We start from the raw sequence: 14,501 nt of genomic DNA on the forward strand, positions 1-14,501 counted from the left end.
AGCATTCATTACAATTGAGAACGGGTGGGTGGGCGGGGCGTATATTTAGTCCATTATTTCTTAATATACGAAGTCTTTTTTTCCCAACAAGAAACTGAAAATATGTTGTTAAAAGAAAACTCTATATGTTAAAAAAAACAAAGAGTAAGCTGCAGCTAGAGTTGTGAGATAGAGAAAAATTGCATGAGGTGAAAAATTGCAAAGCTACCAAAATTACATGAGTTTAATATTTGCCACATTTTATCAATGATTCAAACAAAGAATTTACATAATGTTAAATTATGCCACACTTTATCAGCGATTTAAACAAAGAATTTACATGCTGATAAATTATGCCATTTTCCAAGTAATTGGTTACTTAAAACAATTAGCTTTGAGAACTTATATCGTGTCCCCCGCATCGTGGACTGTCCCCAGCTTATCCCAAACAAACACATGATAAATAAACACAAAAAAGCATCCAGCGTTGCGAGAAAAACTGCTCGGTGATATGATGATAATAACTGCCAAAGGGGAGAAATTTTTAATCTCCCCGTACTTCAGTCCACGATATTATGAATTCTGCCGTACTTTCACGGTCCTTTTCCCACAGTGGGACAACGTTAGGTTGATTTAATTGCCGTAAATCAACTATTAGCAATTTTGTGTGAGGAATTAAGAAGTGTTATAATGCAACACTTAAGTATAAGTATCCAGAAACCTTATTCATAATTTGATGAACAGGATTAAAAAAGGATGAGTCCTGACTAAGTGAATTCCATGAAATCTAGCAAGTGCTGTATTTAAACAATTTCAGTATCGTTAAAACTATAGAGTTAACGATTAAAATCTTAACATGAACTGTGAATGTACAAACAACAAAACAAGTTGATACCACGTGTTAGCGTCGGTCGAAAATCCGCGTATTTCCGCTTGGAAAAACCCCAAGAATTAGCTCCGCGTATTGGGAAAACTGTGGCGTCGCAATCGGTACGATTAATTAATTAAAACTAAAAATTAAACTTAACCTAGCTGACTCACCACGTGGTTTCACTCACAACAAACAAACCAAAAGTGACGCCTCTCACCCCTCTACAACTAAATCAACTTCTACCAACCCTCTCAACAGAAAATTCCCTAGGAGAGCTACCAACCACCCAAAAAGCACTAACGTTTTTCTTGATTGAATTTTTTTCAAATTCAAATTATTCAAATGTGATTTCGCGCTGCAGTTTTTTTTTCAAATAAAATATTGTTAACCACAAAAAATATATATTGTCGATAATTTAACACGTTTTTACATAATATTCAATTGCTTTCAGGCGAATCAGAAACTGTATTTGCTAACATTTCAGCCTCCCTCATTTTAGCTATCTGGAGAAAAAATCCACACATTGAAGAAATAAACTTGCCGGCCTGCAACACATTTTTTCTCATACTATCAAGACGAATGAAAACTTACTGAGATAATGAAGGGGTATTCACAAAGAAAAAAAGGGGTCCCGATAATGAACGGTTCTTGGGCGTTTATCATAAAAATTAACAAAGTCCTCCGATTTGAACAATTCCACGAAGTCCAACGACAGTTAGCTGCACTAGTTAGAATATTCGCAGACTAAAAAGAAAAATCAACACATTAGTTTAAAAAAAAAATAATGAAAGAATAAACTTCATTCGTTAGAAGCTGCCCCGAAGCAACCGCAAAGAAAGTCGTAATACAAGCAAAGACTAGTGAAGAACCAACTCTAAGAAGATACGTTTCTTGGCGTTCCTGGAAGACAGAAATTTGATAACAGACACAAGTCTGATAATTATAAAAATACCACAATAATACCAAAGAACAAACTAATGAAGGCCATTATTGATAAGCCCATGAGGATAATCAATGGCATGTAAATTGTTTCATTGAATTTTTTCTCCCAACTACAACAAAAAAATATATTTGTGGAAGTTAAGGCTACCGTCCGACGTACTATTTAAGAATCCAGTGTCTCTGTACACAACGTGAAAGTTGAATGGAAACCTCTTTTTGATAATTTTCGTTTCGTATTAAATCATAATCGTCGTTATTTTGGTACGTAGCACCGATATTCATCAACAAGTCGTTTAAATAGTACACTTGGAATTTCAACTGAGACGTTATATACAACATTAAATTGGGGTTGATTACCATCATATATCCCAAAAGAGGAAAAGTTGCGTAGTACAAGTAGCACAAATACGTAGTGTAATTTGGTAAAACTCTATCAAAGAAATATTTCGCGTAATAAATATTAGTGTTATTACCCCCTATTGGAAAATCAAAAAACATCATCAACGCCATTATGAAATTATTCAAATGAACTGCAGCTAAAAATGTCTTTGCTTCTTTGGAAATGCGTTTGTATAACGGTGACTGGGTATCGAATTCCCACAAATGTCCAATCGTTTGACCCAATAACACCCTGATTGTGTGTTCTATGTAGAAGATAACGGCTAGACCCATAAACCCCTAAAAATATTTTTTGATAAAAATTATACAATACCACAGACAGGTAATAACACATTTCCAAAAATAAAAATCATCGGTCCGTAGCTTGTGAGCAAAGTTGAGTCGAATGTCATCACCAGTTCAACCAAATATAGGAAACTAATAATGGCATGAATGACGAATGTGATTAAAGAAGCGATTCTAATAATTTTGAAACGAATTAGTCCCATTGTGGAGTTATATAAAAACTGTAACGGGTCTTCCGGAAATACTGAAACGGATTTTTAAAACTCAGGATCTGTTGCTATAAAATTAAGCGCCACCTTTGTATAGTGTAAATTCACCTTCAAGATCTAACAGAACCATGATGTTCTGGCCTAGTACTGAACTTGAAAAAAACGATGTTCTGAGTATTATATATTACTCTATAATTTCCGAAAGTTTGTAGCTTTATCGTTAGCCTAATAACCGAGTTTTTACCAATTACGTACTTAAAATGAGGTTTTTGTTGGATTAGGAATTCTGGAAGATTGCTGTTCAACGTTGATGACATTTTATGAGTGGTTGTTATACATATGAAAGTTCTATATAAGTTTGGAACTTGTTTAATCACAACTCCCTGAAAGTTAGTTTCTGTACAGTCAGAATTATTGGATTACAGGTCATTTTTCAACTCAACGGACAATTTTTTCAGCTACTAATAATAATAATATTTATTTATTTAATATCACAGGACTTTGGAATTTTCCTATTTTACAACCACTAATTAATTATTTTATCTTGAAAACTCCGTAGATAATTGTCATAACAACACAAGGTCGTTCCTAGTAACACCAAAATTACTCCTAACATAGTGTCTGGAATGAAATAAAATTCAGTCCCCACTTTTCAAGACAAAGTTCAACAACTTACTCTTTTTAGGTAATTGTTCTCCTAAAATCCAACCTGAAACAGCAGTAAAAACAAAAGTGAGGGAATTTGCCACTGGGACAGACAACGACAAATCGGCATTTTGTAGTGTAAGAAAATAAACAACAGATCCAGTTTGATTTAGGGCCATTGGTACCAAATACTATAACATGAGTCCATATTCAGTCAGTAAATCAGGAGTCATTAATCATAAATACTGGCCTTGGTGTTAGTTGCTAGATATTTAACTTCTAACAAAAACTGTTTAACTTTAGAATTTTCCTTGATTTTCGTTATATCTTTTGAATTTTTCTTCAACAGTGGGTTAGTCCCGCCCCACAACATGGCCACACCAATCAAACATGCTGTAAGAGGGATAAATACCAAACACTGTATAATTAAAAAGTAGTTTTACGCCGTTTACCTGTTTCGAAAATCATTTTGACCCAAAAAATAGTTCTTTATAACCTCACATTTTTATCTGTCAATATAAACGTTCTTTTATCTTGTACCAACCAAATAAAAAAAATTGGAATACTCGCCTACCCTATTTATTTTATACACGATCAAACTCAACAAAACAATTAAGCTTTACGCCTATTAGCTATACACTGATTTATAACTTGAATTAAATGGGAATTTTCCAAGGCAGCAGCCACTCTTTCCTTGTCAGCTAACTGTTTATTCACGGCGTTTTCAGCGTTGTGCGTTCCTTTCGTAACCTCCACTTTTACTTTAAACCTGGCTGGTAGACACCTGAGTAATTTCACTCGAATGGAAAGACCGATCAGAGTTGCCATACTACAGTGTGGGATGGTTGGGGTGAAATTGACGAAAATCGTGTTTTTGCCATTGTCTACTTCGATCAGGTCTTCTTGCACCACGTGAAGTTCTTCCAACGTGAGGGGATGTTCTGGGTCGTTTATGGTGCGGATCAGATCTGGGGATCGTTTTCGTTGACACAATTTTAATTTGTGAGGTTATGTTTACTCACCGAAAATTTCTCTAGGGTCAAATTCGTCCACAATGTTGTCATCTTCCTCTTCGGCTGTTGCGATTCGGTCGTCGGTTTTGCTGTAAATATTGGGGTTCTCGTTTTCGAGTTGATCTAGCTTCATGGTTGATTTTATTATTGCTATTTACTATTTACATGGTTGATTGTTGTGTTGTCAGGTTGTCGTTGTTGTAAACGAATACCAACTTGACGATTCAAAAAAAGTGACAGTTCGTCATCATTGTCATCGAGATGTAATTGCTGTGTGATTGAAAGGTTAATTCAAACACAAAAACTGTATTATGAATTGTGATGGAGTTAAGGGTACGTAGTACTTATCAATTATTATTAATTTTAATTGGAGTATTTCGATTTTTCGTTTTCTGTGCTGACAAAAGTGGTTATTTTCGGTGATTCCCAGGTTAAAGTAATCTGTACTTTCTTATTCACTGATAAGTGATAATCCTCCAATGGAAACATTTTTATCAGCAAGACATTTACAGCACGCACTAACTTTCTAATTTTATTATGTTTAGACCGTTTACAAACATTATTTACATCACTCAATTAACCAATCAAGTAATGCAAGTTTAACCAATCGGGTTCTCAAATTTAAGGATTAATTGCAATTAAACCTCTTAATTCGCCTCCAATAAGTCAATTTTTTGATGCTAAAAACACAAATAAGTTTAGTCGAGGAGGTCGGCAACCAACTTTATACTTATGTATAACACAATATATAAATACGTCAGACGTCAGATGCTTTAGTGTATACTTGGTTTCTTTACAAAGTCGGTTTGTACTATTGTGCAGATATTAGTTAATATAAATATGTACGTACTACCAAAATTGAAAAAAACGGGTTATACATGTTTGAAGAAAAATTTAATTCTTAATTTTTTTACGGCAATCCGTACGCGTAAGGGTAAAATTATTATTGATTTACTGTTATTTGTTGTTTCTGACGAACAGAAAAATTTTCGTTGGTTCTGTACTGTTTAATGGATAAAATTAATTCAAATTGCCCATGGCAGCGTAAATACGAAGAGCGAATTGAACGGAGAGCCGCAATTCTACTTAACTCGTGATGCGAGGACTGTACCAGTGCTTGATATTACACCGAGTTTCTACGTTTACTGTGTTCCGTAAAAAAAATTATATATTAAATAACTTTATTCCAATATTATGTTTCTATTTTTTAAAATCATCAAAAAAAATCTGGAAACAGAGAACGTTTGGCCGGAGTTTTGAGTGGCAGATGGCAAAATAATAAACTCTGTTGCCAAGTTGCCGTTGATAGGAACTTTGATGTTCAACTTTTGCCGTTTAATGGGGTTATAGAAGAAAACTGGAGGATTTAAGTTGATCACTACAAAAATTTACCATTTTAGACATCTTTTAAGTTTATTGTTTTCCTTGTTGTCGAAATAAGTCTACACATATTAAGGAAAAAAGACAAAATATAAGCCCCACCCATCTGCCCTATCTCAATTCTGATGATTTTTTATTCGTCGTGAGCCAAGGGGGAGGAGCTTAATTTATCTTCCAGTGGCAAGTTAACGGCGAACTGCAACGTCAGCGACAAGTTTATAAATTGTCAAAATGTCGCCATGTTGGCCTCACTGGTGACACTTTGGACTTCTTTGAAAATTAATAGGGTTTAAAAAAATCTATATAGGCAGCAGTGTAATCATAATTATTATTGACAACTCTTCACCAGCAATAAAATTTAATTTGACCTTTGAGTGGTAAAGTGTAAAGGCAGTTTTTGAAGAAATTTAAAAAATGGCAACCTAATTTAACTGAAATAATTATAGACTTAGTGTAAACATAGAAATATTCAGAAACTGAGACATCGAAAAATCGAAAAGTCAGAGGATCGAGAAATCGACGAATGGAAAGCCGAGAAGAAAAGTTAGAAACTGAAAAATTGATAAATTGAGAAATTAAACAATCAAAACATCGAAACATCTGAATTCGACAAATCGAGAAATCCAAAAAATTTAAAATCGAAAACTTTTAAAAAAGGGAAATTTGAAACATCGAAAATTCAAAAATTCGGAAAACTGAGACAATTTAAATATAGAAGAACTGAAAACTCGAGGAAACGTTGAAAATTTGAGAAATCGAAGTATAAAACAGCCGAAAAATCGAAAAATGCAAAGTTTAAAAAACGAAAGAGTAAAAAGTCGAGCAATCGAAAAATCCAGAACTCGAAAAATCGAAAAGTCGAAATACTACAAAACTGAAATAAGTATGAAAAAATTAAAGAAATAGAGGAAAAATTGAAGAATCGAAAAACTGAAAAATCATAGGGTTGAACGAAATATCCAAAAATTGGGAAGTTAAAAAATTGGAAAACTTAAAAAATCGAAAAATTGAAAAATCAAAAACCTGAAGAAATCGAAAAATTCAAGAATTGAAGAACTGAAAAATCGAAACCTTGGGAAAATCAAAATAGATTAATTGAGAAATCGGAAAATTGAAAATTCAGAAACGTCAAAATTTGAAAAATTGAAAAATATTGAAGAACTGAAAAATCTAAAATTTAAAGCAATAAAAAATTAAAATATCGTAAAATTGAAAGTGGAGAAATCGAAACATCAAAAAATTAAAAAAAAATATTTAAATGCGAAAATTAAAAAATCGGATAATTCAAAAATCGAAACATCGAAAATTTAAAATCTGAGACATCGAGAAATCGAAAAATGAAAATATCGAGAAATCGAAGAGTCGAAAAGTCGAGAAGTCGAAAGGTGGAGAAATCGAAAAATCAAAAAATTCAGAAACCAAAAGTAAAATCGAAAATTTAAAAATGGAAAAATTGATAGAGCGAGAAATTACGCAATCAAAGAAACATCCGAATCTCGTTAAATCGAGATCTCAAAAAATTGAAAAATCGAAAATTTAAAAAACCGGAAAATTCAAAAATTAAAGTATAAAGAACTGAAAACTTGAGAAATTGAAAAATCTAGTATTTTAAAAATTGAAAAATTAAAATATCGGAAAGTCGAAAAATTGAGAAATCGCAATATAAAACAGTCCAAAAATTAAAAAATCTAAAGTTTAAGAATCGAAAAAGAGAAAATCCAAAAAATAAAAAATCGAAAAATCCAGCAGTCGAAAAATCGAAAAGTCGAAGAATCAAAATATTGGGAAATCCCAAAACTAAATGAAATATCCAAAAATTGAAAAATTTAAAAATTGGAAATTGAAAAATCGAAAAACCAAAAAAGCAAAGTCGAAAAATCCAAGAATTAAAAAACTCAAAAATCGAATCTTCGATAATATAATATACATTAATTGAGAAATCGGAAATCTGAAAATTTAGCATCGTCAAAATTTGAAAGATTGAAAAATAGGAAGAACTCATGACAAATCAAAAAATCGAAAAACCGTAAAGGCCAAAAATCAAGACATGGAAAAATTTAAAAATTGAGATAACGAGAAACCGAAAAATCAGAGAATCGAGAAATCGACAAATTGAACAATGAAAACATCGAAAAATCTGAGTTCGACAAATCGAGAAATCAAAACTTGAAAAATAGAACAATTTTAAAAAAGGAAATTTTGAAAAATCCATGGAAAATTTGTATAAGGAAATATCGATTTTACAATTAGGCTCCGCCCCATGATTGTAAAATCCATATTTCCTTGCAAAAATGTACCATTCTAACAATTTTTTAAGTTTGTTGTTGTGAAAAGATGGCTATGTATATTAAGAAAAAAAAAGGTAAAATATAAGCCCCACCCACCCGACCTATATTAATTCGGATGATTTTTTTATTCGTCGTGAGCCAAGGGGGCCTGGAGCTTAATTTATCTTACAACGTCAGCGACAAGTTTATAAATTGTCAAAATGTCGCCATGTTGGCCTCACTGGTGATACTTTGGACTTCTTTGAAAATTAATAGGAATTTGAAAAATTATATAGGCAGCAATGTAATCATAATTATTATTGACAACTCTTCACGAGCAATAAAATTTAATTTGACCTTTGGGTGGTAAAGTGTAAAGGCAGTTTTTGAAGAAATTTAAAAAATGTCAACCCAATTTAACTGAAAAAATAATTATAGACTTAAATAAACTGAACAATTAAAAATGCAGTAATTATTTAGACGACCAATGATTGAAAAAAAGACGTCTGGTAGGCCATGAAATTTATTTTTAAAATATGATGTTGGTATTGCCGCTATTTGACGCTTTATTTGACCGTAATGTATGTATTCATATGATGTACCAATACTTAGTAATTAATTAAAGGTTATGTTGGCACTCATTTAATTCAAACTGAGGACAGTAGTAACACCCAAATCTTGACAGCTTGACACGCAACGCCAACTTTAATCTATTTTATTTTCGATCCACTGTATTTTAATATTTCTTGCAGGAACTTTTAAACACATTTTAAATTTAAGATTAACAGGTGTTATTGTTTACATTTTTTTTATATAAAAAATACCTTAACATGATTATACTCCTAGAATAACACTTGGAATCTTTTTTGTGGAAAGAAAGAAGCTCAGATATAGATTTTATAAGGAAGTACTAGGTGGCACGTAATTTTTTTTGTGATTTTATAATACATATAACAAATTGCAAATTTAAGCAAAAAAAAACAAGAAACATTGGTAATATCATCAGATTTTTTTCTGTTCTCTGATAATAGTAAATGTTAAAAACAGGCAATAATAACATCGTAGAAAGTTTTTTTTTTGCAAAAAATCTCGCAATATCGATACTAAGTAAAGTGTCTTAAAGTGATTTTACTGGCTTGCGCTAATCCTGTCCACACTGAGTCAATAAAATCCGACGTGTCAACATTCCGCCAGCACTAAACTGTCTTTTTTATGTTGTTTATGAGCGGCAGCACGGGGCAATTAATATATCAATATGTAAATAAAAATAAAAGTGTGTAGAAATATTCAGGCGCCGGCGTCAGGCTCGAAGATTGTGTCATAAGAATGCTGCTATACCTAAATCAGGGTTCTTGACGTCTCCACAACGCCGTTATCTAGATTATAAAACTATCAATCAACATCGAGACCAGAAAATTGTCTTTTTTTGGTCATCGAGTTGACGGACGCCACTGAGGCGCCACTCGTCATCACCGGATATACCGAACCCCCAGCTTCGTTTTGGGCGATACCCTCTGACCCGATACGAAAAATATCATAAATTAAATTTTAGGGGTTTTTTGGTGCCAGCTATGATTTTATGGGTCTGATGGCATACAACATGTTGATGTTTTTTGATTGATAAACGGAGATAATTGAATATTTAAAACTAGCAATAAAACGGTCGTAAAATTATTCAGATCGAGCCGGTTTGTTGAGCAATTTGTTAATTAATTTCTGACGTCTGCGATTATCGCCGAGAAAATACACTGCTAAGGGTCGCGCGATTTTCGGTCCGCGGCGTCGCCAGAGGGCGCTGAAAAAACTGCACCGATTTTCGACTTTTTGCTAGCATATTTCGGATGCCGAAGTCGACTGTTACACCGAGGGGGACACTCACGAATTGCGTGGGTCTGAACCGGGTAAAAATAAACGAAAGCCTTATAAATTTGGTAACATGTTATTATATTTATCTGGTCGGTTGTTGATTTGGAATTTTTGGAATTTCGAACACGTTCCATATTAAATTTATGGCTTGTGATGCACGACACTCTTTTTATGCATATTTGGGACCGGTTCCACGGAATTATACTGCGTCGCAAACGGCCTCGAGTGCCACTGACCTAGGCCACTGGGCCTCTACAAACCGAACAAGAGTATGATCATGCGGAACGGTTCACGATTTGGCTACTTTGTACCACAAACAAAGGAGATTCACTTTTTAGCGCCAACCACAAATCGACAGAAAATTTACATACACTATTATGCAAAATCTCACATCTACAGGCTGTTTCATCTTCACTGAACCCTAAATTACCTGCCAAAAATATGATTAAAAAAAACTGTAAAGGTATTATTACTACTATTACTGTTGCTTTGACAAACTAAATTAGAAATTAATTATAGTGTAGTGACTTAAAAACAGTACTATGATCTTATCTTGAAGCTTATTTTAGACAAATTATAAAAAATACACTTATGGTCTCACAATTTTGGGAAAATTATATATTACTTGGTTCAAGTTGTATTAACCGTTACAAGGTCACACATTTATATTTTTGGCAGTGTGATTGTAACTTCTCTTTTTCTAAAGCCCGTTTGACACAATGCAATTTTTAGTACAAGATTTGGGCAAGAAATATCGTTAAATGAAATTTTGTATTTTTCTACGTAAAAAACACCAAGTTAAAGTCAGCCACTTAATTTTAGTTAATTTAATTTGTAGGTAAGCGAAGAAAAATGTTGCTTCTGCGGTGGGAATCGAACCGCACGTTTACCGCTTGCCGGGCGGGTGCCCTTACCACTAGACTACGGAGGAGCTTATCTTTTCTCGCTTACTACTACGTATTATTGTGCCGCCACAAATTTAATTTAGTCTCATGTCTGTCAACTATATGAACAAAAAGCCCAAGCAGGGCAGTGTAACTAACCTTAATTTTTATCAAGTCGATAAATAGAACTGCCCTGGATTTTATTATTAAACCACAGATAATAATGTTATACTGTAAACTTCAAATTAGATTGACGTAACAAAATTTTAAAATGACGTCATCAATTTTTTGGAAGGTGTGAACAGATGAGTGCGACAAACTAAAAACGTTCGGTTTTATAGTGGTTGAAATACTGAATTAAGTTAAAAATTTGTTATGAAAAGATGGCTATGTATATTAAGAAAAAAAGGCAAAATATAAGGGAAATTAAAAACATGTTTTTGAGTATCGTGTTGTTAAAAAAATACTATGTATTTTAAGAAAAAAATAAAGCCATTTTAAGACAAGAGCGTTGGTGGGCGAGGATAGTAACTGCTAAGATAAAACTGATTTTGGCAAATGAAATACTCAAATGGCATACTCTAAGAAAATGAAGGGTTTTGAAAACTTTGACAATTTTTGATATGTCAAACATTTTTAACTGCTTACTCGATTTTTGCTGATTTGTACTTTCGCTTTATATCAAGCAAACATTGTTGTCTAATGAAATTTTTGTTATGAAAATATGGGTATGTATATTAAGAAATAAAGGCAAAATATAAGCCCCGCCCACCCACCCTATCTCAATTGTGATGATTTTTTTTATTTGTCGTGAGCCAAGAAGGCGGAACTTAACTGTAAAATCTTTATTTCTCTCAGAGAAATTAAAAACTTGTTTTTGAGTATCGCGTTCTTCAAAAAATACTATGTATTTTAAGGAAAAAATAAAACCATTTTAAGAAAGGAGAGGGTGGGTGAGCGGGCATAGTAACTGCCAAGATAAGACTGATTTTGGCAAATGAGATACCCTCTAAGAAAAGAAAGGGCGGGTGGGCGGGGCTAGTACCTGATAAAGTAAGATCGATTTTGGCAAATGACATACTCTAAGAAAATCAAGGGTTTTGAAAACTTTGACAATTTTTGATACGTCAAACATTTTTAACCGCTTACTTCGATTTATACCAGACAAACATTGTTGTTAAATGGAATTTTTGTTATGAAAAGATGGCCTTGTATATTAAGAAAAAAAAGGCAAAATATAAGCCCCGCCCACCCACCCTATCTCAATTGTGATGATTTTTTTTATTAAGAAAGGAGAGGGTGGGTGGGCGGGCATAGTAATTGCTAAGATAAAACTGATTTTGGCAAATGACATACTCTCTAAGAAAAGAAAGGGTGGGTGGGCGGGGCTAGTACCTACTAAGATAAGAAAGTGATTTTGGCAAATGAGGTACCCTCTACGAAAAGAGAGGGCGGCTGGGCGGGGCTAGTACCTTCTAAAATAAGACCGATTTTGGGAAATGACATACTCTAAGAAATGAAGGGTTTTGAAAACTTTGACAATTTTTGATACGTCAAACATTTTTAACTGCTTACTCGATTTTTGCTGATTTATACCTTCGCTTTATGTGAGGCAAGTATCGTTGTCAAATGGAATTTTTGTTATGAAAAGATGGCCATGTATATTAAGAAAAAAGGGCAAAATATAAGCCCCGCCCACCCAGTCTATCTCAATTGTGATGATTTTTTTTGTTCGTGGTGAGCCAACAAGGCGGAATGTACCTGCAAAATCCTTATTTCTCTCAGAGAAATTAAAAACATGTTTTTGAGTATCGTGTTGTTCAGAGAATACTATGTATTTTAAGAAAAAAATGAAGCCATTTTAAGAAAAGAGAGGATGGGCGGGCGGGTATAGTAACTGCTAAGATAAAACTGATTTTGGCAAATAACATACACTCTAAGAAAAGAGAGGGGGTGGGGGGTGGGCAGGGCTAGTACCTGCTAAAATAAGACCGATTTTGGCAAATGGCATACTTTAAGAAAATGAAGGGTTTTGAAAACCTTGACAATTTTTGATACGTCAAACATTTTTAACTGCTTACTCGATTTTTGCTGATTTGTACCTTCGCTTTATATCAGGCAAACATTGTTGTCAAATGGAATTTTTGTTATGAAAAGATGGCCATGTATATTAAGAAAAAAAGGCAAAATATAAGCCCCGCCCACCCACCCTATCTCAATTGTGATGATTTTTTTTATTCGTCGTGAGCCAACAAGGCGGAATGTAACTGCAAAATCCTTATTTCTGTAAAAACAGACATTAAAAACATGTTTTTGAGTATCGTGTTCAAAGAATACTATGTATCTTAAGAAAAAAATAAAGTCATTTCAAGAAAGGAGAGTGAGTGGGCGGGGATAGTAACTGCTAAGATAAAACTGATTTTGGCATATGACATACCCTCTGAAAAGAAAGGGTGGGTGGGCGGGGCTACTAGCTGCCAAGATAAGACTGATTTTGGCAAATGAGATACCCTCTAAGAAAAGATAGGGCGGGTGGGCCGGGTTAGTACCTGCTAAGATAAGAGTGACTTTAGAAAATGAGGTATACCCTCTACGAAAAGAACGGGCGGGTGGGCGGGGCTAGTACCTGCTAAAATAAGGCCGAGTTTGGCAAATGACATACACCGTAAGAATATGAAGGGTAGAAGATATATCATTTGGCAAAATCAGTCTTATCTTGGCAAGTATAAAGTTAAAAATTATGATTCATAAGATTCACGACCGTTGTTATTAATTTAGATCAGAAGTAATGAGGAAAGAGGACCAAACAATATATTGATTATTACGCCAACGTTTCGAGACCGTGTTTTCTCGTTTTCAGTTTAAAATTTTTTGACAATTTTGAGATCTCATCATTCAATCGTTTTAACGACAATTTTATTCATGTATTTGTTTATTAAATAACAATGTTAAATCATGGCCGACTAGTATAAAGATTATGGCTTGTCCAAGAGGTACCATACGTGTTGCCATCTATTAATAATTACTCTTAATAATTTAGTAAAATTTTAATTTGATTTGACATTATGAGACTTAAAAACGTGTAATGATCGTTTGTTTCGGTATGAATGCCTGTATGCCTTACTTAAAAAGTGTTAATAATTCTTTTGTCGTTTTTGAATTATTAATAGATGGCAGCACGTATGGTACCCTTGAACAGGCCATAATCTTTATACTAGTGGTTACATGGTTAAATGTAATATTTTAAAGTGATTACTAGCCCTGCAGAAGAGAAAATACAGTCTCGAAACGTTGGCGTAATAATAGTGTGTGACCGAATTTGAATTAAAATTTCGCGCTGAAAAAAATTAAAAGCGAATTTTAGACCGACGCCAACCCGTTGTGCAAATTTATTTTATTGTTTGTAAATTCACAGTTGATGTTAGGAGTTTAATCATTAACTAGTTCTAACACAATTTATTAATCAGGAATTTGTTTAGATAAATAAGTTTCTGGATGCCTATACTTAAGTGTTACGTTATAACACTTCTTAATTCCTCACACAAGGATGCTAATAGTCCATTACGGCAGAATTCATAATATCGTGGACTGAGGTACAGGGGGGGATTACACATTTCTTAAACATTTCTCTCCTTAGGCAGTTACCATCGCTATTATCATCATATCATCATCACATCACCGACACATTTATCTCGCAACGTGGAAAGCTATATCACCGAGACATATTATCTCGCAAGGTGGATAATTACATCACCGAGGAG

General features: G+C 33.5%; 4 protein-coding genes across 4 annotated transcripts in view; 1 reads left to right on the top strand and 3 right to left on the bottom strand.

Annotated features, from left to right (window-relative positions):
• Positions 1 to 1,231: 1,231 nt before the first annotated feature.
• Positions 1,232 to 3,071, bottom strand: LOC135127874 (uncharacterized). The gene is made up of 3 exons (XM_064054538.1): positions 1,953 to 3,071; positions 1,803 to 1,902; positions 1,232 to 1,750 (listed from the first exon to the last, which is right to left on the bottom strand). The coding sequence occupies exons 1-3, from the start codon at positions 2,462 to 2,464 to the stop codon at positions 1,616 to 1,618; spliced, it is 747 nt and encodes a 248-aa protein (XP_063910608.1). The 5' UTR covers positions 2,465 to 3,071; the 3' UTR covers positions 1,232 to 1,615.
• Positions 3,072 to 3,144: 73 nt separating this feature from the next.
• On the bottom strand, positions 3,145 to 3,883 carry LOC135127877 (transmembrane protein 234 homolog). Its single transcript, XM_064054541.1, has 4 exons — positions 3,783 to 3,883; positions 3,581 to 3,723; positions 3,362 to 3,521; positions 3,145 to 3,306 (listed from the first exon to the last, which is right to left on the bottom strand). The coding sequence occupies exons 1-4, from the start codon at positions 3,796 to 3,798 to the stop codon at positions 3,212 to 3,214; spliced, it is 414 nt and encodes a 137-aa protein (XP_063910611.1). The 5' UTR covers positions 3,799 to 3,883; the 3' UTR covers positions 3,145 to 3,211.
• A 10-nt stretch (positions 3,884 to 3,893) lies between these two features.
• On the bottom strand, positions 3,894 to 4,554 carry LOC135127876 (MIP18 family protein galla-2). Its single transcript, XM_064054540.1, has 2 exons — positions 4,353 to 4,554; positions 3,894 to 4,298 (listed from the first exon to the last, which is right to left on the bottom strand). The coding sequence occupies exons 1-2, from the start codon at positions 4,474 to 4,476 to the stop codon at positions 3,943 to 3,945; spliced, it is 480 nt and encodes a 159-aa protein (XP_063910610.1). The 5' UTR covers positions 4,477 to 4,554; the 3' UTR covers positions 3,894 to 3,942.
• Positions 4,555 to 4,587: 33 nt separating this feature from the next.
• Ltl (larval translucida) overlaps positions 4,588 to 14,501 on the top strand; it is a 47,797-nt gene continuing 37,883 nt past the window's right edge. Inside the window, exon 1 of the mRNA XM_064054537.1 lies at positions 4,588 to 4,676. The gene's annotated coding sequence lies outside the window, so the exon portion shown is untranslated. The remainder of the gene's footprint in view (positions 4,677 to 14,501) is intronic.

This window comes from Zophobas morio, unplaced genomic scaffold, assembly GCF_036711695.1.
Source record: "Zophobas morio isolate AGI-343-1 ecotype UQ-CSIRO unplaced genomic scaffold, CSIRO_AGI_Zmor_V1 ptg000012l, whole genome shotgun sequence".
Lineage (NCBI taxonomy): Eukaryota > Metazoa > Arthropoda > Insecta > Coleoptera > Tenebrionidae > Zophobas > Zophobas morio.